Source organism: Equus przewalskii, chromosome 2 (assembly GCF_037783145.1).
Source record: "Equus przewalskii isolate Varuska chromosome 2, EquPr2, whole genome shotgun sequence".
NCBI lineage: Eukaryota > Metazoa > Chordata > Mammalia > Perissodactyla > Equidae > Equus > Equus przewalskii.
The window spans coordinates 46,834,148-46,853,090 of NC_091832.1; the positions used below are offsets into that span (position 1 = coordinate 46,834,148).

The 18,943-nt window shown below is 57.6% G+C and overlaps 1 protein-coding gene across 11 annotated transcripts in view; it reads right to left on the reverse strand.

The window, feature by feature from the left end:
• Positions 1-18,943, reverse strand: part of PRDM16 (PR/SET domain 16) — a 347,520-nt gene that overhangs the window by 221,228 nt on the left and 107,349 nt on the right. For 8 of the 11 annotated variants that reach the window (XM_070604854.1, XM_070604818.1, XM_070604796.1 and 5 more), the window contains exon 2: positions 11,430-11,779. The exons of the other annotated variants lie outside the window; for them this stretch is intronic. In XM_070604854.1, the coding sequence (XP_070460955.1) occupies positions 11,430-11,779 (350 nt within the window). The remainder of the gene's footprint in view (positions 1-11,429; positions 11,780-18,943) is intronic. 11 annotated transcript variants of the gene reach the window in all.

Sequence of the window (18,943 nt, forward strand, 5' to 3'; positions counted from 1 at the left end):
TCTGGCTCCTGTGACGATAAGATTTGACCACCCTGGTCTTAGCATCTCCCTTTTCAGAGGAGGAGACACCACCAGATATACCAGCGTGCACGCTGTTGGCTGATTTAAAAAGTCACCTTCAGGCCATTTCATTCACTATGTTCTAAACAACTAGAATGGCAGGGTAGGGGCCATGTGGAACACACCCGTGATGGCGTGCAAGGACATGGCTTTCAGCCATTCCCCGAAGGGCCTGTGCCACACACCCAGGTTAACCTCTCTTGTCCTGGAGAGGCCGCCCTGGGCTGACCCAGCCCCTTGATCAGTGCCGGGGGGGGACCTGAGAGGGTGCACGGTGCCCTGGGCCAGCCCCCAGCAGAGCAGGAAAGGGCTGCGGGCAGGGAGACCCTTCAGTGGCCACTGCCCCTCAGCGGGCCTGTGAGCAGCTGCGTGACCCTCGTTTTTGGCTGGGGCTGAGGTGGCCTGTGACACGCTGAGAACACATTCCTAACCCGGGGGTGACCAGCCCACAAAAATTCCCAACTTGAGAGAAGCCCTGATAAGCAGGCGAGGCCTGGCCTGGAGCTTCACGCCCTTGTCCCATGACCCGGGGAGACCTTTTATGGCCTGCAATGCTGGGACTCTTGTCCGTCCCAGTGGGAGGGAGGCCCATGGAGGGGCTGGAGGCGGGATGGCCAAGGCCAGGCTGGGGTCCCTAGGGAGCCGCCTGGCCAGTAGCTGCCAGCCCTCAGGAGGGGCCGCCCTCCTGGCCGTTCTGCCAGGCTGGGCTTGCTGCTGGGAAAGTACTCAAAATAGAAATATTTCCATATAAATGACCGGTCTTGCAGATGCTCAGTCTCAGCAGGTGGGTGCCCACCATGCGCTTCCTGCCGCTGGTAGGCAGGATCAGCCCAGAGCAGGGGCCAGCCAGCCGCACAGGCTACACAGAGCGCCAGCCACGCTGGGATGGCACTGAGGGCGCAGACAGAGGAGGCCGAGTTCCACGTCTGTGTCGCTCCACGCCTTATCTTCCCCGTTCCCCTGGAGGAGCTGAAGGCCAGGCCACCACCCACACAGGACATGTCAGCGGAGGGTGGATGCCTAGGGGGCACGGGGGGCTCTGGGGCCTGCCTGGTCCCTGCTCTCAGCAAGCATCTGCTCAGGGACTGCAGGGGCACACAGCAGAAAGATGCTCCTAGGGTCCCAAGTCTGGTGGCTCCCTTTGCACCAACCTGCCAAGTGACCCTGTGTGACCCCTCCTTCTCTGGGGCTCAGGGTGCCCCCGGCACAGCGAGGGGGAGAAGTGGTGATGCATTGAGCGGTTTCCAGGCATGACAATCGGTGCCTGGGACACCGCCTGACCTCAGCCGTCACCGCCAGCCCGCAGGGAGGGGTCACACGGCTGGTCAGTCTCCAGGGGCCACCCACCCGAGGACAGCAGTGCTGACGTCCAGCCGTATGGGGGGTTAGAGCCTTCAGGAGTCCCTGGCCTAGCCTCCTCTGCTCCCGAGCTCCAGCGGGACGACAGTGGGGCGGCCAGGCTGCTCTTGCCACCCTCAGCTCCACCTTTTCCCCCTCCCCATGGGGACAGCCTTCTCGGTTGCGCCCCCTCCCCCTTTCCAGTTCTCTCCACCTGCCCCTGACAATGCCTGCGTTCAGGAAGGCCCTGCTGCTCCCTGTGGGTCCCACCTGCAGGGAAATGTCTCTGGGCTCCCAGGGAGGGGAGAGGAGGGGCCCGGAGGCGGGGGCAGGAAACTGAAGGTAAGCTTCCACCCCAGAGCCGGTCCTCCAAGTGCCCAGTCTTCCACTGAAATCAGAATGCAGATTCCTGGGACCCCACCCCGACCCCTGCCAGGAATTCTAATTCAGTAGGTGGGGGCGGGGACCTGAAGCTGCATTTCGAATGTGCCCCGGGGCAGCTCCATGGGACCCAAGGCCAAGGTGAGCAGGTGGAAACCATTCTCCCTTGGACTTGGTGGGAAGGTCTCAACTTTGTGCCTCCCAGGGTGGCCGCCTGGGCCAGGGGCCTGGGTGCTTCCTGCCTGAACCCATCTCTCCCTGAGGCGGGCCTTGGGCACCTTGGGGCCACCACAAAACCCTGACTTCAGGGGCCGGCCCCGTGGCAGAGTGGTTAAGTTCATGCGCTCCGCTGCGGCAGCCCAGGGTTTCACCGGTTCCAATCCTGGGCGAGAACCTAGGCACCTCCTCCCAGGCCGTCACGGCTCATCAGGCCATGTTGAGGCAGCGTCCCACATGCCACAACTAGAAGGACCCGCAACTAAGAATATACAACTATGTACCGGGGGGCTTTGGGGAGAAAAAGGAAAAAAATAAAATCTTATAAAAAACAAAAACAAAAACCCTGACTTCAGCACAGTAACGTCTCTCTCTGGGGTCGGGAGAATTCTCTATTGTAAGTAGCACCCAAGGGTGAGCTCTAACGTCCTGCCAGGCCCTGCTGCGTCCACGGGGCTGGGGCATGGGACCCATTCACAAACGGCAGAATGGGGACCATGGAGTAGAAAGAGCCACGGGTGGACTGTGTGTGGCGCACAGTAGGAATCCAGTTAACGTCAGCACACAGTAGGTGCCCAGTTAACGCCAGGCCTTTCCTCTTGTCCATACTCCTTGGCCAGCCTGCCCTGGCCCTGACTTCGCCAGTCCTGCCCAGCACAGAGACACCAGGTGCCTTTGTCATAGTTCCTTAGGTGTAAATCCTATTTTCCTTAAAGAGAGAAAGGAGGGAGGGAGGAGGAAAGAAGGAAGGAGGGAGGGCAGAGGAGGGAGGTGACAGAGAGCCCTGTCCTCGCAGGCAGTCGCAGGAGCCAACGGAAGAGCTGAGCTGCCACCCTGAGAAGCAGCCATCCTCCCTCCTGCTCATCCTCCTTCTGATAGCCCGATGCTGTTTTCCACATCTCTGGTTCATAAGCAACCCGCTCCGGGGTAAGGGTGGGTCTGGTTGTCACTGGCATGTGTGTTTGTGCGTGTGTGCGTGTGTGTATGTGTGATGCGGAGGGTAGAATACCATTTAAGAAGTAGGTATTCATGGACGTCTCTCGAATATGAAAAGAAAATATTTATTTCCTTTTTCGCCTGTGAATCAGAATGCTCTATTTAAAGAAAGTACCCTCTGCTGGCTTGTGGCTGAGTTATTACCCCTTAAGGAAATGAAGGAGAACCATCAGGAGGTATTCTTAGTCATTCTCTATCCTTTTTTCTAAAATTCCTTATATACCCGCGCCTCGGAGCTGGGCCTAAGATAGTGCAGGACTTCATGGCATTCTTGGGCTAAAAACGTCTGGACCTGATGTCACGGTGCTTGGGGGAGACGGCAGAGGGCTTGCAATCTCGTTCCTTTACTGTGCTGAGTGGTTCCCGCAGAAGCGAGACAGCTGTGGGCTTCTCCGTCAGCAGCCCCTCTGTGTAAGCACGCCCAGACCGCCTCCAGTGAGGCTCTGCTCCCACGGGACAGCCTCCCGCCTCCAATCCAGATGCCTAGTTGACGGCCTGGGAGGAGGTGCCCAGACACATTCTTGCCCAGGTGTTGTTTCCACGGGGTGTGAACATCCACTGAGCCACACGCTTACGATTTGGGGCCCCCTCCGAATGTCTGTTATGCCTCCCAAACGCATTCAGAAAATCATTAGGGGGGGAAAAAGCCCCACGATGTTTCTAGGCCAAAAGTAAAACTCCAGGCAACCCAGACGGAGAGTGAGCCGCGTTGGGGTGACTCAGCCAGCCGGGCAGAGGAGGGCAAAGCAAAGAGAGATCCTGAGACTCCAGTCCCGGCGGGGGGCGGGGGAGGGATGCTGGCAGGATGGTCCCGAGTGCACGTCCAAGATTTGGGACCGAGAACGCCAAGCCCTAACCCATGCGGCTATCAGACCAGTAGGAAACCACAGATCAACTCTTACAGTCTAGACGCCCCGGCTTCCCTTCCCCACACCGGCAGGGGCCTCAGCTCTTTCCCCCACTGTCAGAACTACAAGAATAAAACACAGTAGGACAGTCTAGGGGCTAAATAACAATGAGTGCCCTCCCCATCCCCTGGGCACTCCACCAAGAGCACAGGGCCATCAACTCCAGGGTGAAGGACACACAGCAGAGGCTGGAGTGTGATTCTTGCACGGGGATGCACGTGGAAGAGAGAGTGCAGCCAGGGTGTGCATGTGCGGCATGGAGCACAGACATGGCACAGGGCCACTGGGGCAGCTCCCAGGACGAGCTGATCACGCAGCAGCACCGTCTGCCGAGTAACCGAACGCCCCCAACGGCCCATCCCAAATTGTCCCTCTCACGCCTCTCTGGACTCCATAGTGGACAGAACATGCTGGAAAAGGGGGTGGTGGTCGTTTCAGAAAACCTCGGCTCCGTCAGCCCTCCCGCAGCTGCTGGAAGTCGGGAGGATTCTCCCTTCTCCTGTCTCCAGAGCGGCTGCTTCGACCCCAGATGCACGTTCAGATTTCTTGAGCTTTCACAAACTCAGCCCCCAGACAGGTCTGTCGGTACTTTTGCTTCTAAAGCAGAACAGTCGTGGGAGACAGGGACGGTTGGTCCCTCTCTCTGGCCAGAGCCTGACGTTCGTGGGTTGGGGCCCAGGCACCTGCACTGCTAACACTCCGGGAGATTCCAAAGTGGGCTCAGAACCCCGGGACAAATCTGAAGAACAGTGCTGACATTCAAGGACCAAGTTTCACATTTTTCTCTGCAAATTCGGCACCCCCTCCCCAGCCTGGGTGAACTCGCTTCTCAGTCACCTGGAGCACCAGTAGGCTCCCCGGTCAAGCTTTCCTTTCTGGAAAAGCTGTCCTTCCGGCGGGCTGGGGCTGCAAGCGCTTGAGGTCCTGTGGCTCTGACAGCTCCAGGGTGCAGAGGAGCTGCCCCTGCCTGCCGGCCCCACGGACTCTGCTTCCACAGAGGCTGCTGGCCAAGTGGAACACCGTGGGTACGGACCAGCAGCTGGCGACTCTCCTGGAAGATGAGCAATGCCTTCCTGAATCCTGGATCCACAAGGCTACCTGCTCATGTCCTGGGCATGGCCAAGCCTGGCTGTGGTGGGTGCCCCTTGCAGCTGGACAGGAGCCCACAGCCCCAGGAGGTCAATAGAGCAGGCAGGGTGCTGGGGAAAACGGCTCACTCTGGCGGGGGCCATGGATGCATCGAGGGTCTTTATGGCGACGTGTCGACCACATGTCTCTCTCCAGATTGACCGAGATTTATTCCTTGGTCATCATGCAGGAGGGACTAAAAGGGACTGAAGCAGATTCCCAAGAGCCCAGGGAATCCTGGCCCAGGAGGGAGGCCAGTGCTTGGTCACAAAAGGTGCCCTCCAGCCTGAGCTCAGACTCACAACACAGCTGGCCCAGGCTCTCCAGCCCGGGACACGAAGGGGTGTTGGTCCAGCTCCTGAGCAACATCACAAACCTGCTGCCGTTATGGCTGTGGAGAAGGCGAGCCTCGCATCTGACGTCCCGCCCCATGGGCTTCACCCACAGCCCAGACCCAACCCTCGAGATTAGAGACCACCCACTCAGGAAATGCAAATCAAAACTCCACTAAGATACCACCTTACACCCCTTAGAATGACAAAAATAACCAAAACAAATAGTAACAAATGTTGGAGAGGTTGTGGAGAAAAAGGAACCCTCTACACTGCTGGTGGGAATGCAAACTGGTGCGGCCACTATGGAAAACAGTATGGGGATTCCTCAAAAAATTAAAAATAGAAATACCATACGATCCAGCCATCCCACTACTGGGTATTTATCCAAAGAGCTTGAAGTCAGCAATCCCAAAAGTCCTGTGCACCCCAATGTTCATCGCAGCATTATTTACAATAGCCAAGACATGGAAGCAACCTAAGTGCCCATCAACTGATGTTGGATAAAGAAGATGTGGTATATATATATACATTGGAATACTACTCAGCCATAAAAAAGGATAAAATCGTCCCATTCGCAACAACATGGATGGACCTTGAGGGAATTACGTTAAGTGAAATAAGCCAGATAGAGAAGGACGATCTCTGTATGACTCCACTCATATGAGGAATTTAAAAATGCAGACAAAGAGAACAGATTAGTGGCTACCAGGAGAAAGGGGCAGTGGGGGGTGGGCACAAAGGGTGAAGGGGTGCACCGACAACACGACTGACAAATAATAATGTACAACTGAAATTTCACAAGATTGTAGCCTATCATTAACTCAATAAAAATTAAATTAAAAAAAAAGAGAGACCACCCACTCAGAACTGCGGGCAGGAGCCCGAAGCTCCTAATCAAGGGATGCTCTCGGTGCAGGAAAGACACAGGTCTGGAGGGAAGAGCTGGTTCCTCGGGCTTCCTCTAACGCCCAAAGCCTGGAATTAGTCCAGAGCCTGGAAGCTTCTCTCCAGGAAACTCTGGCTCAGAAATCGGGCCGGGACTCACACGAGAGGTGTCCCCACAGTCACTCAGCATCCACTCACTGATCCAGGTCCCCAAAGCTGCCAAACCCAGGCAGGTAGACACAGATGCCTCCTGTCCTTGGAGGTGGGGAGCCCTGGGGAGTAGAGGTGGGGGCAGCGGGTCCCGGCCCTCACCAAAATCTCCCAGGGGGCCCCGGGGACCCCAGAGGAGCAGGCTTAGGGACCACATAATTGTAGCATCGGAGAATCAAGGCAGCCTGAGGCCTCAGATTGTTTCCCCTGTGATCCTGGAACTTCCCACAGGCCCGGGCCCAGACACAGACTGTTTGTTGACTGAATAAACGAACATGTGTATTAATATTCAGGAACTAAAGCCAAGGGGATGAGGTAATCCACATGAGTAAATTCTTCAGATAATTGAAACCCCATCAATTCACGTTAACATTTTCCACCAGCTTCTTAAACAGAGGCAGACACATTTATTCAACAGATCATGTCTGAGCGCAGGTTACAGGCTGGGCAATGCTGACTTTCTGGGTCAGGCACGCGCTCAACCGCGAGCCTAGCAGAGCACAGACACTCTCAGTGTGAAACTGCTCCTCCGCCTTCCCTGGGGGTCCTGCACAGTATTCCCACCACCCTGCAGGCCCCGTAGCCGCAAGCCCCGGGTACACAGCTGTAGGGCCCTGCCCAGGGGGCAGGTGGCACTTCTGAGGAGCCTGCTTCCACAGCCGGCCTCCCTCAGGGCTGTCACTGGCAGTCATCTCTTAATTAGCAAAATAAACAGCACGATGATAAATGTCATGATTTACTCCACAAATGATCAAAATCATTGTTTTTCAGACCCCAGGGCAATAAAATGCAATCAGGGGTGATTTATCCTGGGCAGCGTGAGTGGTGGCTGCCTCAGCCGCCGCTGCGTCTGGAAGGAGGGGGCTGGGAGTTGGGGCATCCTCCTCGGTCGGGGACAGACCACCCCCCTTTGAGATGGAGCCCAGGGGGCCATTTCCACACACCCCACGCTCCCACCTGTCCCTCCAGACAGGGTGGGCCAGGCCTGGGGTGTGGAGGGACACAGAGACACGGGGTGTATCTTCTTCCAGAATGACGGGGACTCACTTCCTGGTGTGCCCACAGAGGAGTCGCTGAGCGCTCCTGGTGCCAACATGGGAGGAGGGGGGGAGGGGCTCTGCCGGTCAGCGCAGGGAGGGCGGAAGGACCCACAGTGAGTGAACAGTGGGAGGGGCCGGCTCAGCTCCCGGCCACCCCGAGTTCCCGTTGGCTGAAGAAAAATTCCTGCATGAAACAGGGATGCCCCCGCCACCTTGACCCCAAGGGTCGTGGGTCATCCATGTGGGCCCCAGTGTGCCAGGCTAGGGCCTTTGCTGGAGTGGTGGAGGCCCAGAAACTGTGTGCTGGTTAGATGTTGTGTCCACCACGAAAGAGAAAAGGAAACCAGACCATTTGGATTTTACTTGAATGGAAGGACCCAGAACAAGAATTTTGTTCTCAGAGTAGAAAGAAAATTGTTCCCACAGTGCCCCAAATGACAGTAAGCGTAGTCTCTTTGACAGTGATTTTAAGCCAGTCCTCCCGGGGTCACCTGCCCGTGCCTATGGGAGACCCCGCTGGTTTCTCCCTCTGTGCGACTCCTGGATCTGACCCAACAGGAGAAACCACCCTCTGGAGCTGGAACGGGCCACAAAACCATGCCGGCCATCCCTCTGGGAGTCTGAATGAAACTGGGTCCTCCTCGATTTCCTCTGTCATCTTTGCTAAAATGTCACTACCTGTTCTGTTTTAGTAAGTGAATACCATGTAAAGTGTAGGAAAACCACATTATTCTGCTTTATAAGATTTAATTACCAGAGTGGGAGTGAATAATTACACATGTAAAATTCAGGACCCGCGTAAGATCATGCAGGTTCGTCTGCTGTCCCTGGGCGGCCTCTGCCGGTACCCAGCCTGGCCCGGCTCGCCCTGCTGATACGATGCCTTTGCGCGCACGACTCTAGCTGTTTGCTTTGTCTCCCACCTGCTTTGGGCCGAGCTCACTGCAGCCCAGGGACAGCGTCTTTGCAGGAGCCTGGACAGGACGGTGGGGTGCCCAGGCCGCCTTGTCTGCTTTAGCCACTCGGGCTTCACTAGAGGCCCCTCTCCCGTCCAGAAGCACAGAAAGATCCGGGCTCTGGCGCCTGGGTTTTCTGCTCCCCGCCTCAGGCGCTGTCTGCAGACAGAGCCAAGGAAGGACGGGCCTATCTGAAGGGGCACACGTCCCTTCTCTCTCCCGAGCCGCCCATCATCCTAGAGGAAGGCGGGAAAAAAACCAAGAATCGACAAGAACCGGTTTCAGGATCCATGTGGGAAATTCCAGAAAGGCTGCTTATGAGGGAAGACGATTGGTTTTCTTCCCCAAGGATCCCAACTGCGGTCCATAGAGCCAAAGAAACCTCCTCGAGCTCGTGACTTATTTCAGGCAGAAATGGGCTCGCCCTGAATGTTTGGGGGCACGTCCCGCTCGCACCTTCACGGTGGGAGGCGGCGGCTTCCCGTCCAAACCTGTCATTGGCTCTCAATCGCAAGGACGCAAACAACTGCCCCCGCCCCTCGGATTTCGGCCACAAGCCCAAAAACGGATCACGGAGCGGGTAATCGGTGCCTGAGCTCGCAAGGAAAACAAGGGCGGACGAGATACGGTCGGGCGCGTCTGGAACACTATTTGAGGACGTCGGACTCAGGGCAAATATTTCCAAGTGCTGGCATGAAAGGCGCTGTCAGGTCAGGCCTCGGAACAAAGCCCGCTGCAGAAACGGGAGGCGCACGCGGAGCGAGAACGCTCCCTCACGTCCGTGGAGAAGGACCAGTATCGCAAAGTCAACAGGCACGGGGCAGATAATAGCCACAGCCTGTACCAGGCCGGCCCCGAGCGGCGGCGATAGGGAGCGTTTCTTTAGAAAAACGAGCAGACAGAAACTTGTATCAGAGCAGGCAAGGACAAAGTCACCTCAAGGTCATCCAACGTGCCACCTGGAGGGTGTGTTCACTGTCCAACATCCAGATGCCCCTACTGACTGAACAGCCCAGACCTTTCTGAGCTCATCAGACAAACACCCTTACGTTCCTCTGCCAGACAGCCAGGCAGGGAGGGTCAGGCAGGCTGAGTCTGCACAAAGCCACCTCAGAACAGTTACCCGTCCCGTTGTCTGAAAGTGCTCTCCCTGGTCCCATAAGGGAAGACCCCACAGGCCGGGAAAGAGGGCCCAGGCACCCACGCGAGGGCTGCGTTTCCAGATGCCCTGGCTTCCTGCCTCACCTTGCTCCCAGGCCCCGGGCCGGTCTGTCCTGAAGGGGGCCCTGACCTCGAGCAGCACACGCTGTGTCTGCCACTGTGGGACGGCAGGTGCACGCCCGGCTCACGCTCCCCAGCTCGCTGAACTGCAGCTCCCCCTGTTTTGGACTGTGGTGAATTCCGGTGTCATCTGGCCAACCCTCCTCCCAGCTAAACATACAAAGCCCTCTGAAGAGCGTGGGGCTTTAAGCTTCGGGCAGGGAGCTTCTGTGTCCCCGGGGTCCACACCCCATTGCAACCATGGACCAGACTCCTCCGCCTGCTGGAAAGTCTCAGTGTGTAGGGGCACAGCCACCTCGTCTCCTGGTGAAGGGCGTGATGGCCTCAGCTCTGCCAGGCTGTGGGCAGCCTCCTCTGCCAGCGACATGTGCGTCAGCACACCCAGCCTCCCTGAGAGCCTTAGGGAGGGCTGTAAGTGCTCATGGCCCAGGGGGGTGCTCAAGGATGCTGGACCCGGAGCTTCCCAAAGGGAGGGAGGGCCTGCACTTGTGGGTCGCAATCTCCAGGGAGCCAGGGAGGCATGAAGCACAACGTTCACAAACCATAAAGCCGAGAGAGAGAGAGCGCGCACAGAAGGCCTGAATTCTTCCCTCACTCGGCAGAGAACATTGAACACTGTGGGGACAGGTCCAGAGCCACCGAGAGGTTGGGAGAGGTGACTCCCCCAACCCTAACTCCCCAGGGCCCTGACGTGAGGGGACACGGCTGCCCGGCCACACAGGGTCCTCTCCCTTCTTTGAACTGTGCGCCCTTTCTAGAGCTGACCTCCATGCAACCCTTTGGGAGTTGTGAAACACCCAGAAGCAATCTGGGTTTGTATCTGAACTTTCCACACAGGCAGGGTCCCTGCCAAAAATACCACTGAAAACTGGCAGTGTGGGGCCGGCAGAAAGGCCGAGACCAGCGGGGAAATGCTTGCAGGCTTGTGGTCCTCGTGAGACCACCTTGAAAACCCCCAAAATGGGGCCCAGCATCCCTCGTGGCCTGAGCAGGACACTGCTGGAAGGAGGGGCACCTTTGGGGCGGTCAGCATCCCCTCACCTAACAGGCCTCCCCTTTCCGGACAGTACGCGGGCTCCCGGACTGTCGAGCCAGGCCCAAATCCTTAGGGGAATCTAAACCAGAAGATGCTCCTCTCTGGCAGAATGAGACTTAGGCCCCCACGAATCTGGGCAGTGGGGGCCCCTCTTAGTGAGCTGGCTGACCTGGCACGGGGGACAGGAGGCCTGGACGTTGGTGTGCACAGGAGGCCTGGGCTGCACAGCCACCAGACGAGCTCTATGAGCCGCCCATGCTGCTCACCCCAGGATCTAGGACCCCATCTGCGGCTTTCCCCGGAGTAGAGACTCTTGCTGTGGGACATTCCATTAATCTACGCTGTTTTGCCGAGATTGCAGCCTTAGCACCTAAGATCCAGACGGGAAGCATGGGGTGTTTTAAGACATGAGCTCATTAAAGACACATTTCCGGGAAGAGAGCAGGCGGGCCTGTGGGGGCTGACGGGCGCCCACGAGGACCTCTGGTGTTTTCCGAGTCGCGTCATGCAAGCTCCAGGGCAAAATAAGCCTGAGAAATGTAACATTCGAACGGACCCAGCCTCCCGCCTCGGGCAGCGGCTGCTCAGCCCGGCTTTATAAATAGATGGAACACAAGACAAATGGCCGTGATCAATCACGCTCACACGAGAATGCTCACCTCCCATCCAAAGCCTGCCTCCTTCAACGTGGCCTGGGGCGCCACCATGTAAGGGCCAAACCTCTCCCCGATTTCCATCTTCTTCTTGGCCCAGATCCCCAGGCCGGCCCCTGGGATGGAGGACTCTCGGAGCTCAAAGTCTGGAGGGATGGGAATGTCCTCAGGAATGTAGACAGGGGCCTCGTACGGCGAGCCCTCCTTGGGGGTGAAGTCCTCGCTGGTGGGGAAGGGGGACGGCGGCCCCATGGGGATGGGGGACATGATGCTCTCCTCGGTCTCGTCCTCGGCACTCTCGCCAGCCAGCAGGTCCGGGTCAGGCTCATACATATTATTTACAATGTCGCCGTCACCTGAAGGAAACAATGCAGTGTCAAGCTCTGTAGCACGCGCGTCCCCAGTGTGTGAGGCTCAGGGACCACTGGGACATGGGACGGAATAGGAACCGAGGTCTCCAAGGGGCCCAGAAGCCACTTGGCTGCCCCCTACCCCCACTGCCTGGGAGACATCACCTCGGCTCTGACCCAAGCACTCCGCGTGAGAGGCGCCCAGGGATGCGCGTACCCCAGCCTGCTCCAGGAACCAGCCTGTGGAAACCCCACAGTGCACTTTCTCCCTGAGTCTCACGGCGGTCCCATGAGCGACCTGGGACACGTCTGCCTGTTCTGCTTTAGGACGGCCGGGAAAGGAGCTGCCCATTCGCTACAAGTTTGGGGACAGTGAGGAAGCGGTCACACTGGGCACCCAACCCAGGGCTGATGGTGAAATAGTCATTCTGGAACCGCTCCAGTTCGTGTCGGTAGCCTCGGGAATGGAGACACATCCCATTCTTGGGAGGACTCAGAATCTGGGCTGCTGTGAAATGTGCCCCCACACCTGGGCCCTCTGGCTGGCTCGGGGGGCCCGGCGGGCGCTGGGGAGGCTTCCTGAAGTCCCCGATGACGTCATCGCAGGTAGGACACCAGCCTGCTGAGGTCATGAACACGGGACTCAAGGGGCTGCAGGTCACGGGACTGAACAAGAGCGACCCCAGCTGTGTGTCTCGTGTGGGCCTCTCTTTGGGATCTGTCCTAAGAGATAGTTGGTGCCAAGATAGCCCCACCTGGACATGCAGCAGAGGGTGGCCTGAGGCCCCGAGGAGATGGTAAAACTTCCTGTCCCTGGAGAAGGGACAGGAAGAGCAAGAAGGAGGACAAACAGGAAAGCAAGTCCACTCCTACGTGTTGACCGGAAAGAACTAAAAACAGGGGCTCAGACAGGTGACTGCTCACGGCAGCGTCAGCCACAATCCCCCAAAGGGGGAGAGAGCAGATGAGCAGATAGACCAATCGTGGCTCCACACAGCAGAACGACTCAGCCTCCAAAAGGACTGAAGCACTGACTCACGCTACAACGTGGAGGAGCCTGAAAAACCCGGCGCTGAGTGAGGGGAGCAGACACGAAAGGCCACGTCCGTATGGCTCCATTTATAGAGTGTCCAAAATGGGCAAATCTGCAGTGGCGGAATTCACGTGGGCAGTGGCTGGGGGCGGAGAGGGTGGGGACTGACCGACCGACTGATGGGCACCGGGCTCCTGGGGGATGAAAATGTTCTGAAACTAGACGGAGGTGTTGGTTACACAACATGGTGAATGTGCTAAACGCCACTGAATTATACACTTTAAAATGGCTAATTTTTACGTTATGTGATCTTCACCTCAATAAAGAAAAAGTCAGAGAGGCGCAGAAGGGCGGATGGGGGGAGCAGGAGGGGTGGGAGCTGGGCTTACTCTGCTGCTTGGAGCCTGCGGACCCCTGATCTAGACATTTCTGCTCATGTCCCCTCCTTCTGCGCAGGCTTGAAAACCTGCGAAAGTGACCCGAAAGCTGTGGTCACTTGGGCGCTTGTCTCGAGGCCCCCTCCCTGCTCCCTGACGTCGGCTGGGGAGATGGACGTCTCCAGGGAGACGGGAAGTTTTAAGTACGAGAAAAATGACTTCAGGTTCCTCATGCTGGTTGCAAACAGATCCGCTTGAGAAGCAACAAAATGTTTTCTTTCAAAAGAAACCAAAGTCTTGAAAAAAAAAAAATCATGGGGATAACACTTATTTAATTTAGCAGCATTCACAGAAGTAATTACTATGTTTTAAGTGGCCAACGGTTCCTTTTTAATTGACTCGTGGGATCCTTTCAGAGATGCAACAACAGAGCTGTGGCTGTTGTTCCCTCCGCCCTCGAGATCTGAAGTTGTTTAGGTTTGAAAGAACACCCCCACAAACCTTCGCGGGGACTGCGCGCGGCATAAAGGTAAATTAGAAGGGGGGGTAATTAACGTGCCACCTTATGATCTGGAGCTGGTAACTGCGCAGAGCTCGCAAACAGAATCAGGTTGGAAGCCGCAGGGCCCCCCAACGCGCCTCCTGAACTCCTCCAGGCGCGATGCGATGCCTTGCAGGACGAGGAGGAGCCAGAGCTGCTGTGTGCGTGAGCTCTGCTGCGCAGAAAGCGGGCAAGTGCCCCCAGCCCCGCACATTCATCGCCGGTCTCTTTTTCAGGTTCTTTTTTCTGTTTGAATTCTACTTCCCAAAACTCCTCACCTACTGGAGGAAAATCAACGCTTTCAAAGCATGTTTAATTTACTGGCCGAGCAAACAGCTTAGGAGAAAAAGGTGGTGTTTCCTGCTGATTAAAGGAAGGCTGTGCATCAGCCCGGCCTCCCACCCCCGGCGGTCACAGGGGTTAAGTGATTGCCCGAAGCCACCAGCAAAACCCAAGTGAGTCTCCAACCTGCTGCCCCCACTGCTGGCGGACAGAGAGCGCTTCTTTCAAAGGTGGATGAGACAAGGCCTAATTAGTGTGCAGAAAACATTTGGAGAAAATGAGGTGCCGTGAGCAGCCCCCGAGGCCCTGGAGAAACAGAAAGCTGCTGCAGGCGGCCAGGGCCTGCGGGGCGGGCCGAGCACAAACTGCCCAGCTCCCAGGGCCCCGAGCAACCGGAGAGGCTGGCTGGGAAGGTCACCCTTCCTCGGCCCCGGGCTGCGGCCAGGATGCCCCCTGAGACGGCCGGCCCGGGCCCGAGCCCCCCGCCCCACACTGGCCGTGCATTTCCAGGGAGTGGGTGCGTCTCCCCGACCCTGCCGCCCAGGCCCCTGCCCGCCGGAGCACTTCCAGCCGGCGCGCTCTCGAAGGCCGGAATGCAGCACCAAGATGAGCTTACAACCCCAGAGACAGGCTCTGCTGCGGTGTGTTGTTTACTCGTCAGGAGACCTGAGGTCCCTTGCTTGGGTTTTGCGGTAGATTCAGGCTCGGAGTTTGTGACTGAGTCCATCATTCCTAAAAATTCTTTGGAGAGACCTACCAAAATGACAAAAGCAGGGAGGAGAGTGGTGGGGAGGGGCGCGGGGGTGACAGGAGGAGGGGAAAGAGGGCCTGGATGCCCGTGAGCCGAGCCAGCCCGAGCCCCGGCCGCCGAGATCAGGCCAGGGAACACCTGCCGCAGGCGCCGGGTCCCAGCGGGGTCAGGGTGTTCTTGGTGAACTGAAACCCCACTTGGAGGTTTCTCACACACCGAAGTCAAGAAACACAGCTGCTCCCCAGGCTGGGGACAGTGAGGGAGGGGAGCCACTGTGTCCTCCGCCGTTACCCTGCCCCTGTTCCACTCCGAACCCTTAGTTTAGGGCTGGGTATCTTCCGGCCTCAGAGCGGGAGCCTCCTGCCCTCTCTCACCCAGATCATAGCAAATAATCCCCAAACAGAAGCCGCCCCCACCGTCTCCCCAGAGAGCCCCGTGGAAACCTCAAACCCACAGCCAGGATTTCAGGGTCTGGAGAGAGAAGGGGCCCCAAATTAGGGCTGTTGTGCTCAACCAGCCGGCGCAGAGGGTCCCTCCCGCGCGGCCCCCGTGGGGCTGGCTGGCTGCCGGCCGTGGCCTCATAAGCGGCGTCCCGGGAGGGCAATGACTAGCGGTGCAAAGACCACGGGCCTTCCCCGAAGCTCCAGCTCCCGGCTGCTCGTCACCGGGCTGAATTTGGCAGATTCAAGCCTTGATCCGCGGCCGGGGGAGCGTGAGGGAATTTCTCTGAGTCAATATGCGGTTTGCTCCGGTTCCTCCTTTATTGTGTGGCGGGACTTTAAGGAGAAGCCACTAAACCTGCTGGCCCTGCGGCCACCGCAGGAAAACTGCACCACGTGGACGGCGGCCCGGGAGCCGGAGCCGGAGCTGGAGGGAGACCAGGGCCTCCGGGGGTGAGCAGCTGTGTGTTAGTGTGAACATGTGTGTGAATGTGAGTGTGTGAGTGTGAAGGAGAGCGTGTGAGGGGAGGGATGGTCAGGAACCCTGAAAACACGTCCAAGCAACCTCAGCCAACCTCCTGCCTCCATGTGGCCCTTTGGGTGGGAGGACGTCGCTGCCCTCCTCCTGGTGACCCCGAGAAGAAGGGAGAAAGAGAGTCCCTCTGACGGGCACCAGAAGCCAACCCCAGGGGCCGCCTTGCTCTTCTTCCTGTAAGCACGAGGCAGTGGGATGGCGCTCGGCTGCCGGGGGCTGACCCCCATGACGGGCAGAGACGATCCCTCAGGGGCATCCCAATTCTGGCCTGCGACATCTTCCTAGGGGACAGTGGAGGGACCATGGAGAACTTGGCCCTGCCCACATGCCCTCTCGGGGACCAGCTCTCCCCCAACACCAAGGAAGCTTCTCCTCAGGCTCGCTGCCCTCCCAGGACACCTCGACTCCACTACATGAGGATTCTGCCCCTGGCTCGAGCCTCTGGGCACCTAGTGCACGGCCTGCCCAAGGGCATGTGCTCATGGGGAGAGGGTGGCCACTGGACACAGGCCCCCTGGGTCCTCAAGCCTCCATCCTTTGTGCCGTGGCCCAAAGAGCCGCCGGCCAGGCCTCTGCACGTCCACCCTGCCAGGCGCTGAGGGGAGAAGGGCTCAGCCACACCAAAGCAGGCACCAGGTGCCAGCTGCTCCCAGCCACCTTTATGATCTTGCTCCTGGAATCAGTCAGGGCTGGAGAGGAGGATGAGGGAGAATTCCTGAATAGAGGAGCCAACTTCGTACTTGGGGTGCCACTGGGGCCGGGTGAAGATGCTCCTCAGCAGATGATGAGTTGTGGGATGGGGAACAGGAGGCGGGTGGCTACAAGAGGACCAGGTGAGGCATCTGGGGACAGTGTGGGGGAGGCTCTGCATCCTGACTGCGGTGGTGGATGCCCAGACCTGCCTGAGCTCATAGAGCTAAACTCGCACACAGCACAAGTCAAACCTGCCCCTGAAGGAGATACATTGTATCACATGGTATCAACACCATAGACTGTGTGCTTATCAATATCCTGCATACTGTCAGCCCTGGGGAAATGAGCAAAGTGCACGGGAATCTCTGTTATTTCTTGCAACTGTGTGTGTATCTACAATTATTTCAGTTAAAATTTCGATTGGAAAAGCACCTACTTTGAAAAGCCACAGTTCTTGACTCCACCTGTGTAGGCGGAAACTCGCAGCTCCTCAGCTCTGATAGTTTACGTAAGAATGCATTGAATTAGTCTCACCTGTCTCTGAGGGTGACAACCCACGTTCACGATAAACCTGAGAAACCCCAGGGAACCACCTGCTACACACAGTAGCTCCTTGAAATTTCAGGTTTTAGGAAACAAAGGCCAAAAGCATTAGGGAGGAGAGGTAGAAAGCTCCAGGGGGTAATTTGCAGCAAATACTTTGGGTCCCATTGTCATCAGTTAACTTCTTTATCAGTCTATCAGTCTGCTAGACTCTCATGAACAGATGTGCTGGAAGCCTGTGACCCAACGGATGCATGTCAGCCTGTTTGCAGGGGTTAAGATGCATGTAACATCACACGCCTCTCTGAAGACTGGGCGTGTTAGAATAAGATGCTACAATGGAATGAAAATGTCACTTCCTAAAAACTCGTGTGATGCTGCTATTTCAGTTCAGGTTGTGAGCGCTGATCCACCTTCAGGGAGGTGGCTGAGGGGTGACAGACCCTGGCAGGGAGTGGGGGCTAAAGGTGGTCGCTTGCTCCACTCCAAACCTGGAGCTTTCCTGAGAGGCTCCTGGCTGGGCTCCTTGGAGCCTCAAATGCTGATGGAGGTCACCATGCAGAACCTCAGGAGGGCCCAGGGTGGAGAGGAGGGGCCAGCTACAGTCCTGAGAGAGGCCAACACCCAGGGTGCAGACGAAGAGCATGGGCAGGGCCTCGCTGGGGCCTGTTGGAAATGTAACAGGGACCAGTGACATGTGCCTGTCTGCCCCCATGTCGCTGCCCTGAGACTAGCCCTGGGCTGCCATCCTCTGGGCCCCATGAGCACTGGGAGGAGGGTGGATGCCCACCCCCACCTGGGCTGCCACCTCCTCGCTGGAGAGCTGCCCATTTTACAGATGGTGAAACAGAGGCACGGCGGGGTGAGGCAGCTTGCCCACAGTCCCGCAGTGAGCGACAGAGCAGGCTGGCACCCATACCTGGAGCCGCCATGCTCTGTGTACCCAACCACCCGTCCCAGCCCTGTTTTGGGGCCCTGGTGCCAGACCCCAACTCCCGGCCCCGCCAGGCTGCCCTCGTCCCAGGGGGAGCTGCCCTGTCTGGCAGAGCAGTGCCACACGTCACCCCTCAGCCACGGAGTCAAGAATGCCAGGAACGGGAGAGAACGTGCTTCTCGGAGGAAGCCATCTGGTCAGTTTCAAAACTGGGCCCCGGGGTGGCCCCGTGGCTGAGTGGTTAAGTTCACGCACTCCGCTTTGTTGGCCCAGGGTTCACCGGTTCAGATCCCGGGCATGGACCTACAGGACCTACACTCTGCTCATCAAGCCATGCTGAGGCAGCATCCCACATAGAAGAACCAGAATGACTTAGAGCTAGGGTACACAACATGCACTGGAGCTTTGGGGAGAAGGAAAAAAAGAGGAAGATTGGCAACAGATGTTAGTTCAGGGCCAATCTTCCTCACCAAAAAAGCATAAAAAAAAAATGGGCCCAACAGGTGAGTTCTGACTAGGCCAGATGTTGGCTGGGTTTCACTCCACAAACACCAGCATAGAGGCTCCTTCCCCCAGGCTCACGCTCACGCGCACACACGCACACACGCACGCTCACTATTAGAGGCCACCTTTCCTCCCCTGAGGGAGAAACACCCCTTGATTCAGAAACAAAATGAACGGGCCACCCATTGGGGTAAAACTGAAAATGCTTCACTGTCTGGTTTTCTTTTCTGGTTAAATTGTATTTCACCCTCATCATTAAGGTTTAGAAACAGAAGCGGACGTGCCACACTTCAGAAGAGGGGAGATGCCCTGAGGAGGGTCTAACATGACGACGGGCTGGCCCGAGGGTGCCCCAGCCCGAGGGTGCCCCAGCCCGAGGGCGCGAGCCAGCTTGACCTGTGGTCCCGGGTGCCCCCCCCCCCCCCCCCCCCCCGCGCAACAAGGAGAGCCTGACTGGCGACCGTCTTGGGGTCTGTGGGTCAAAAGCAATTGTTCTCACCTGATTCGATGCTGACCCTCGGGGGGCACTACTGTCCC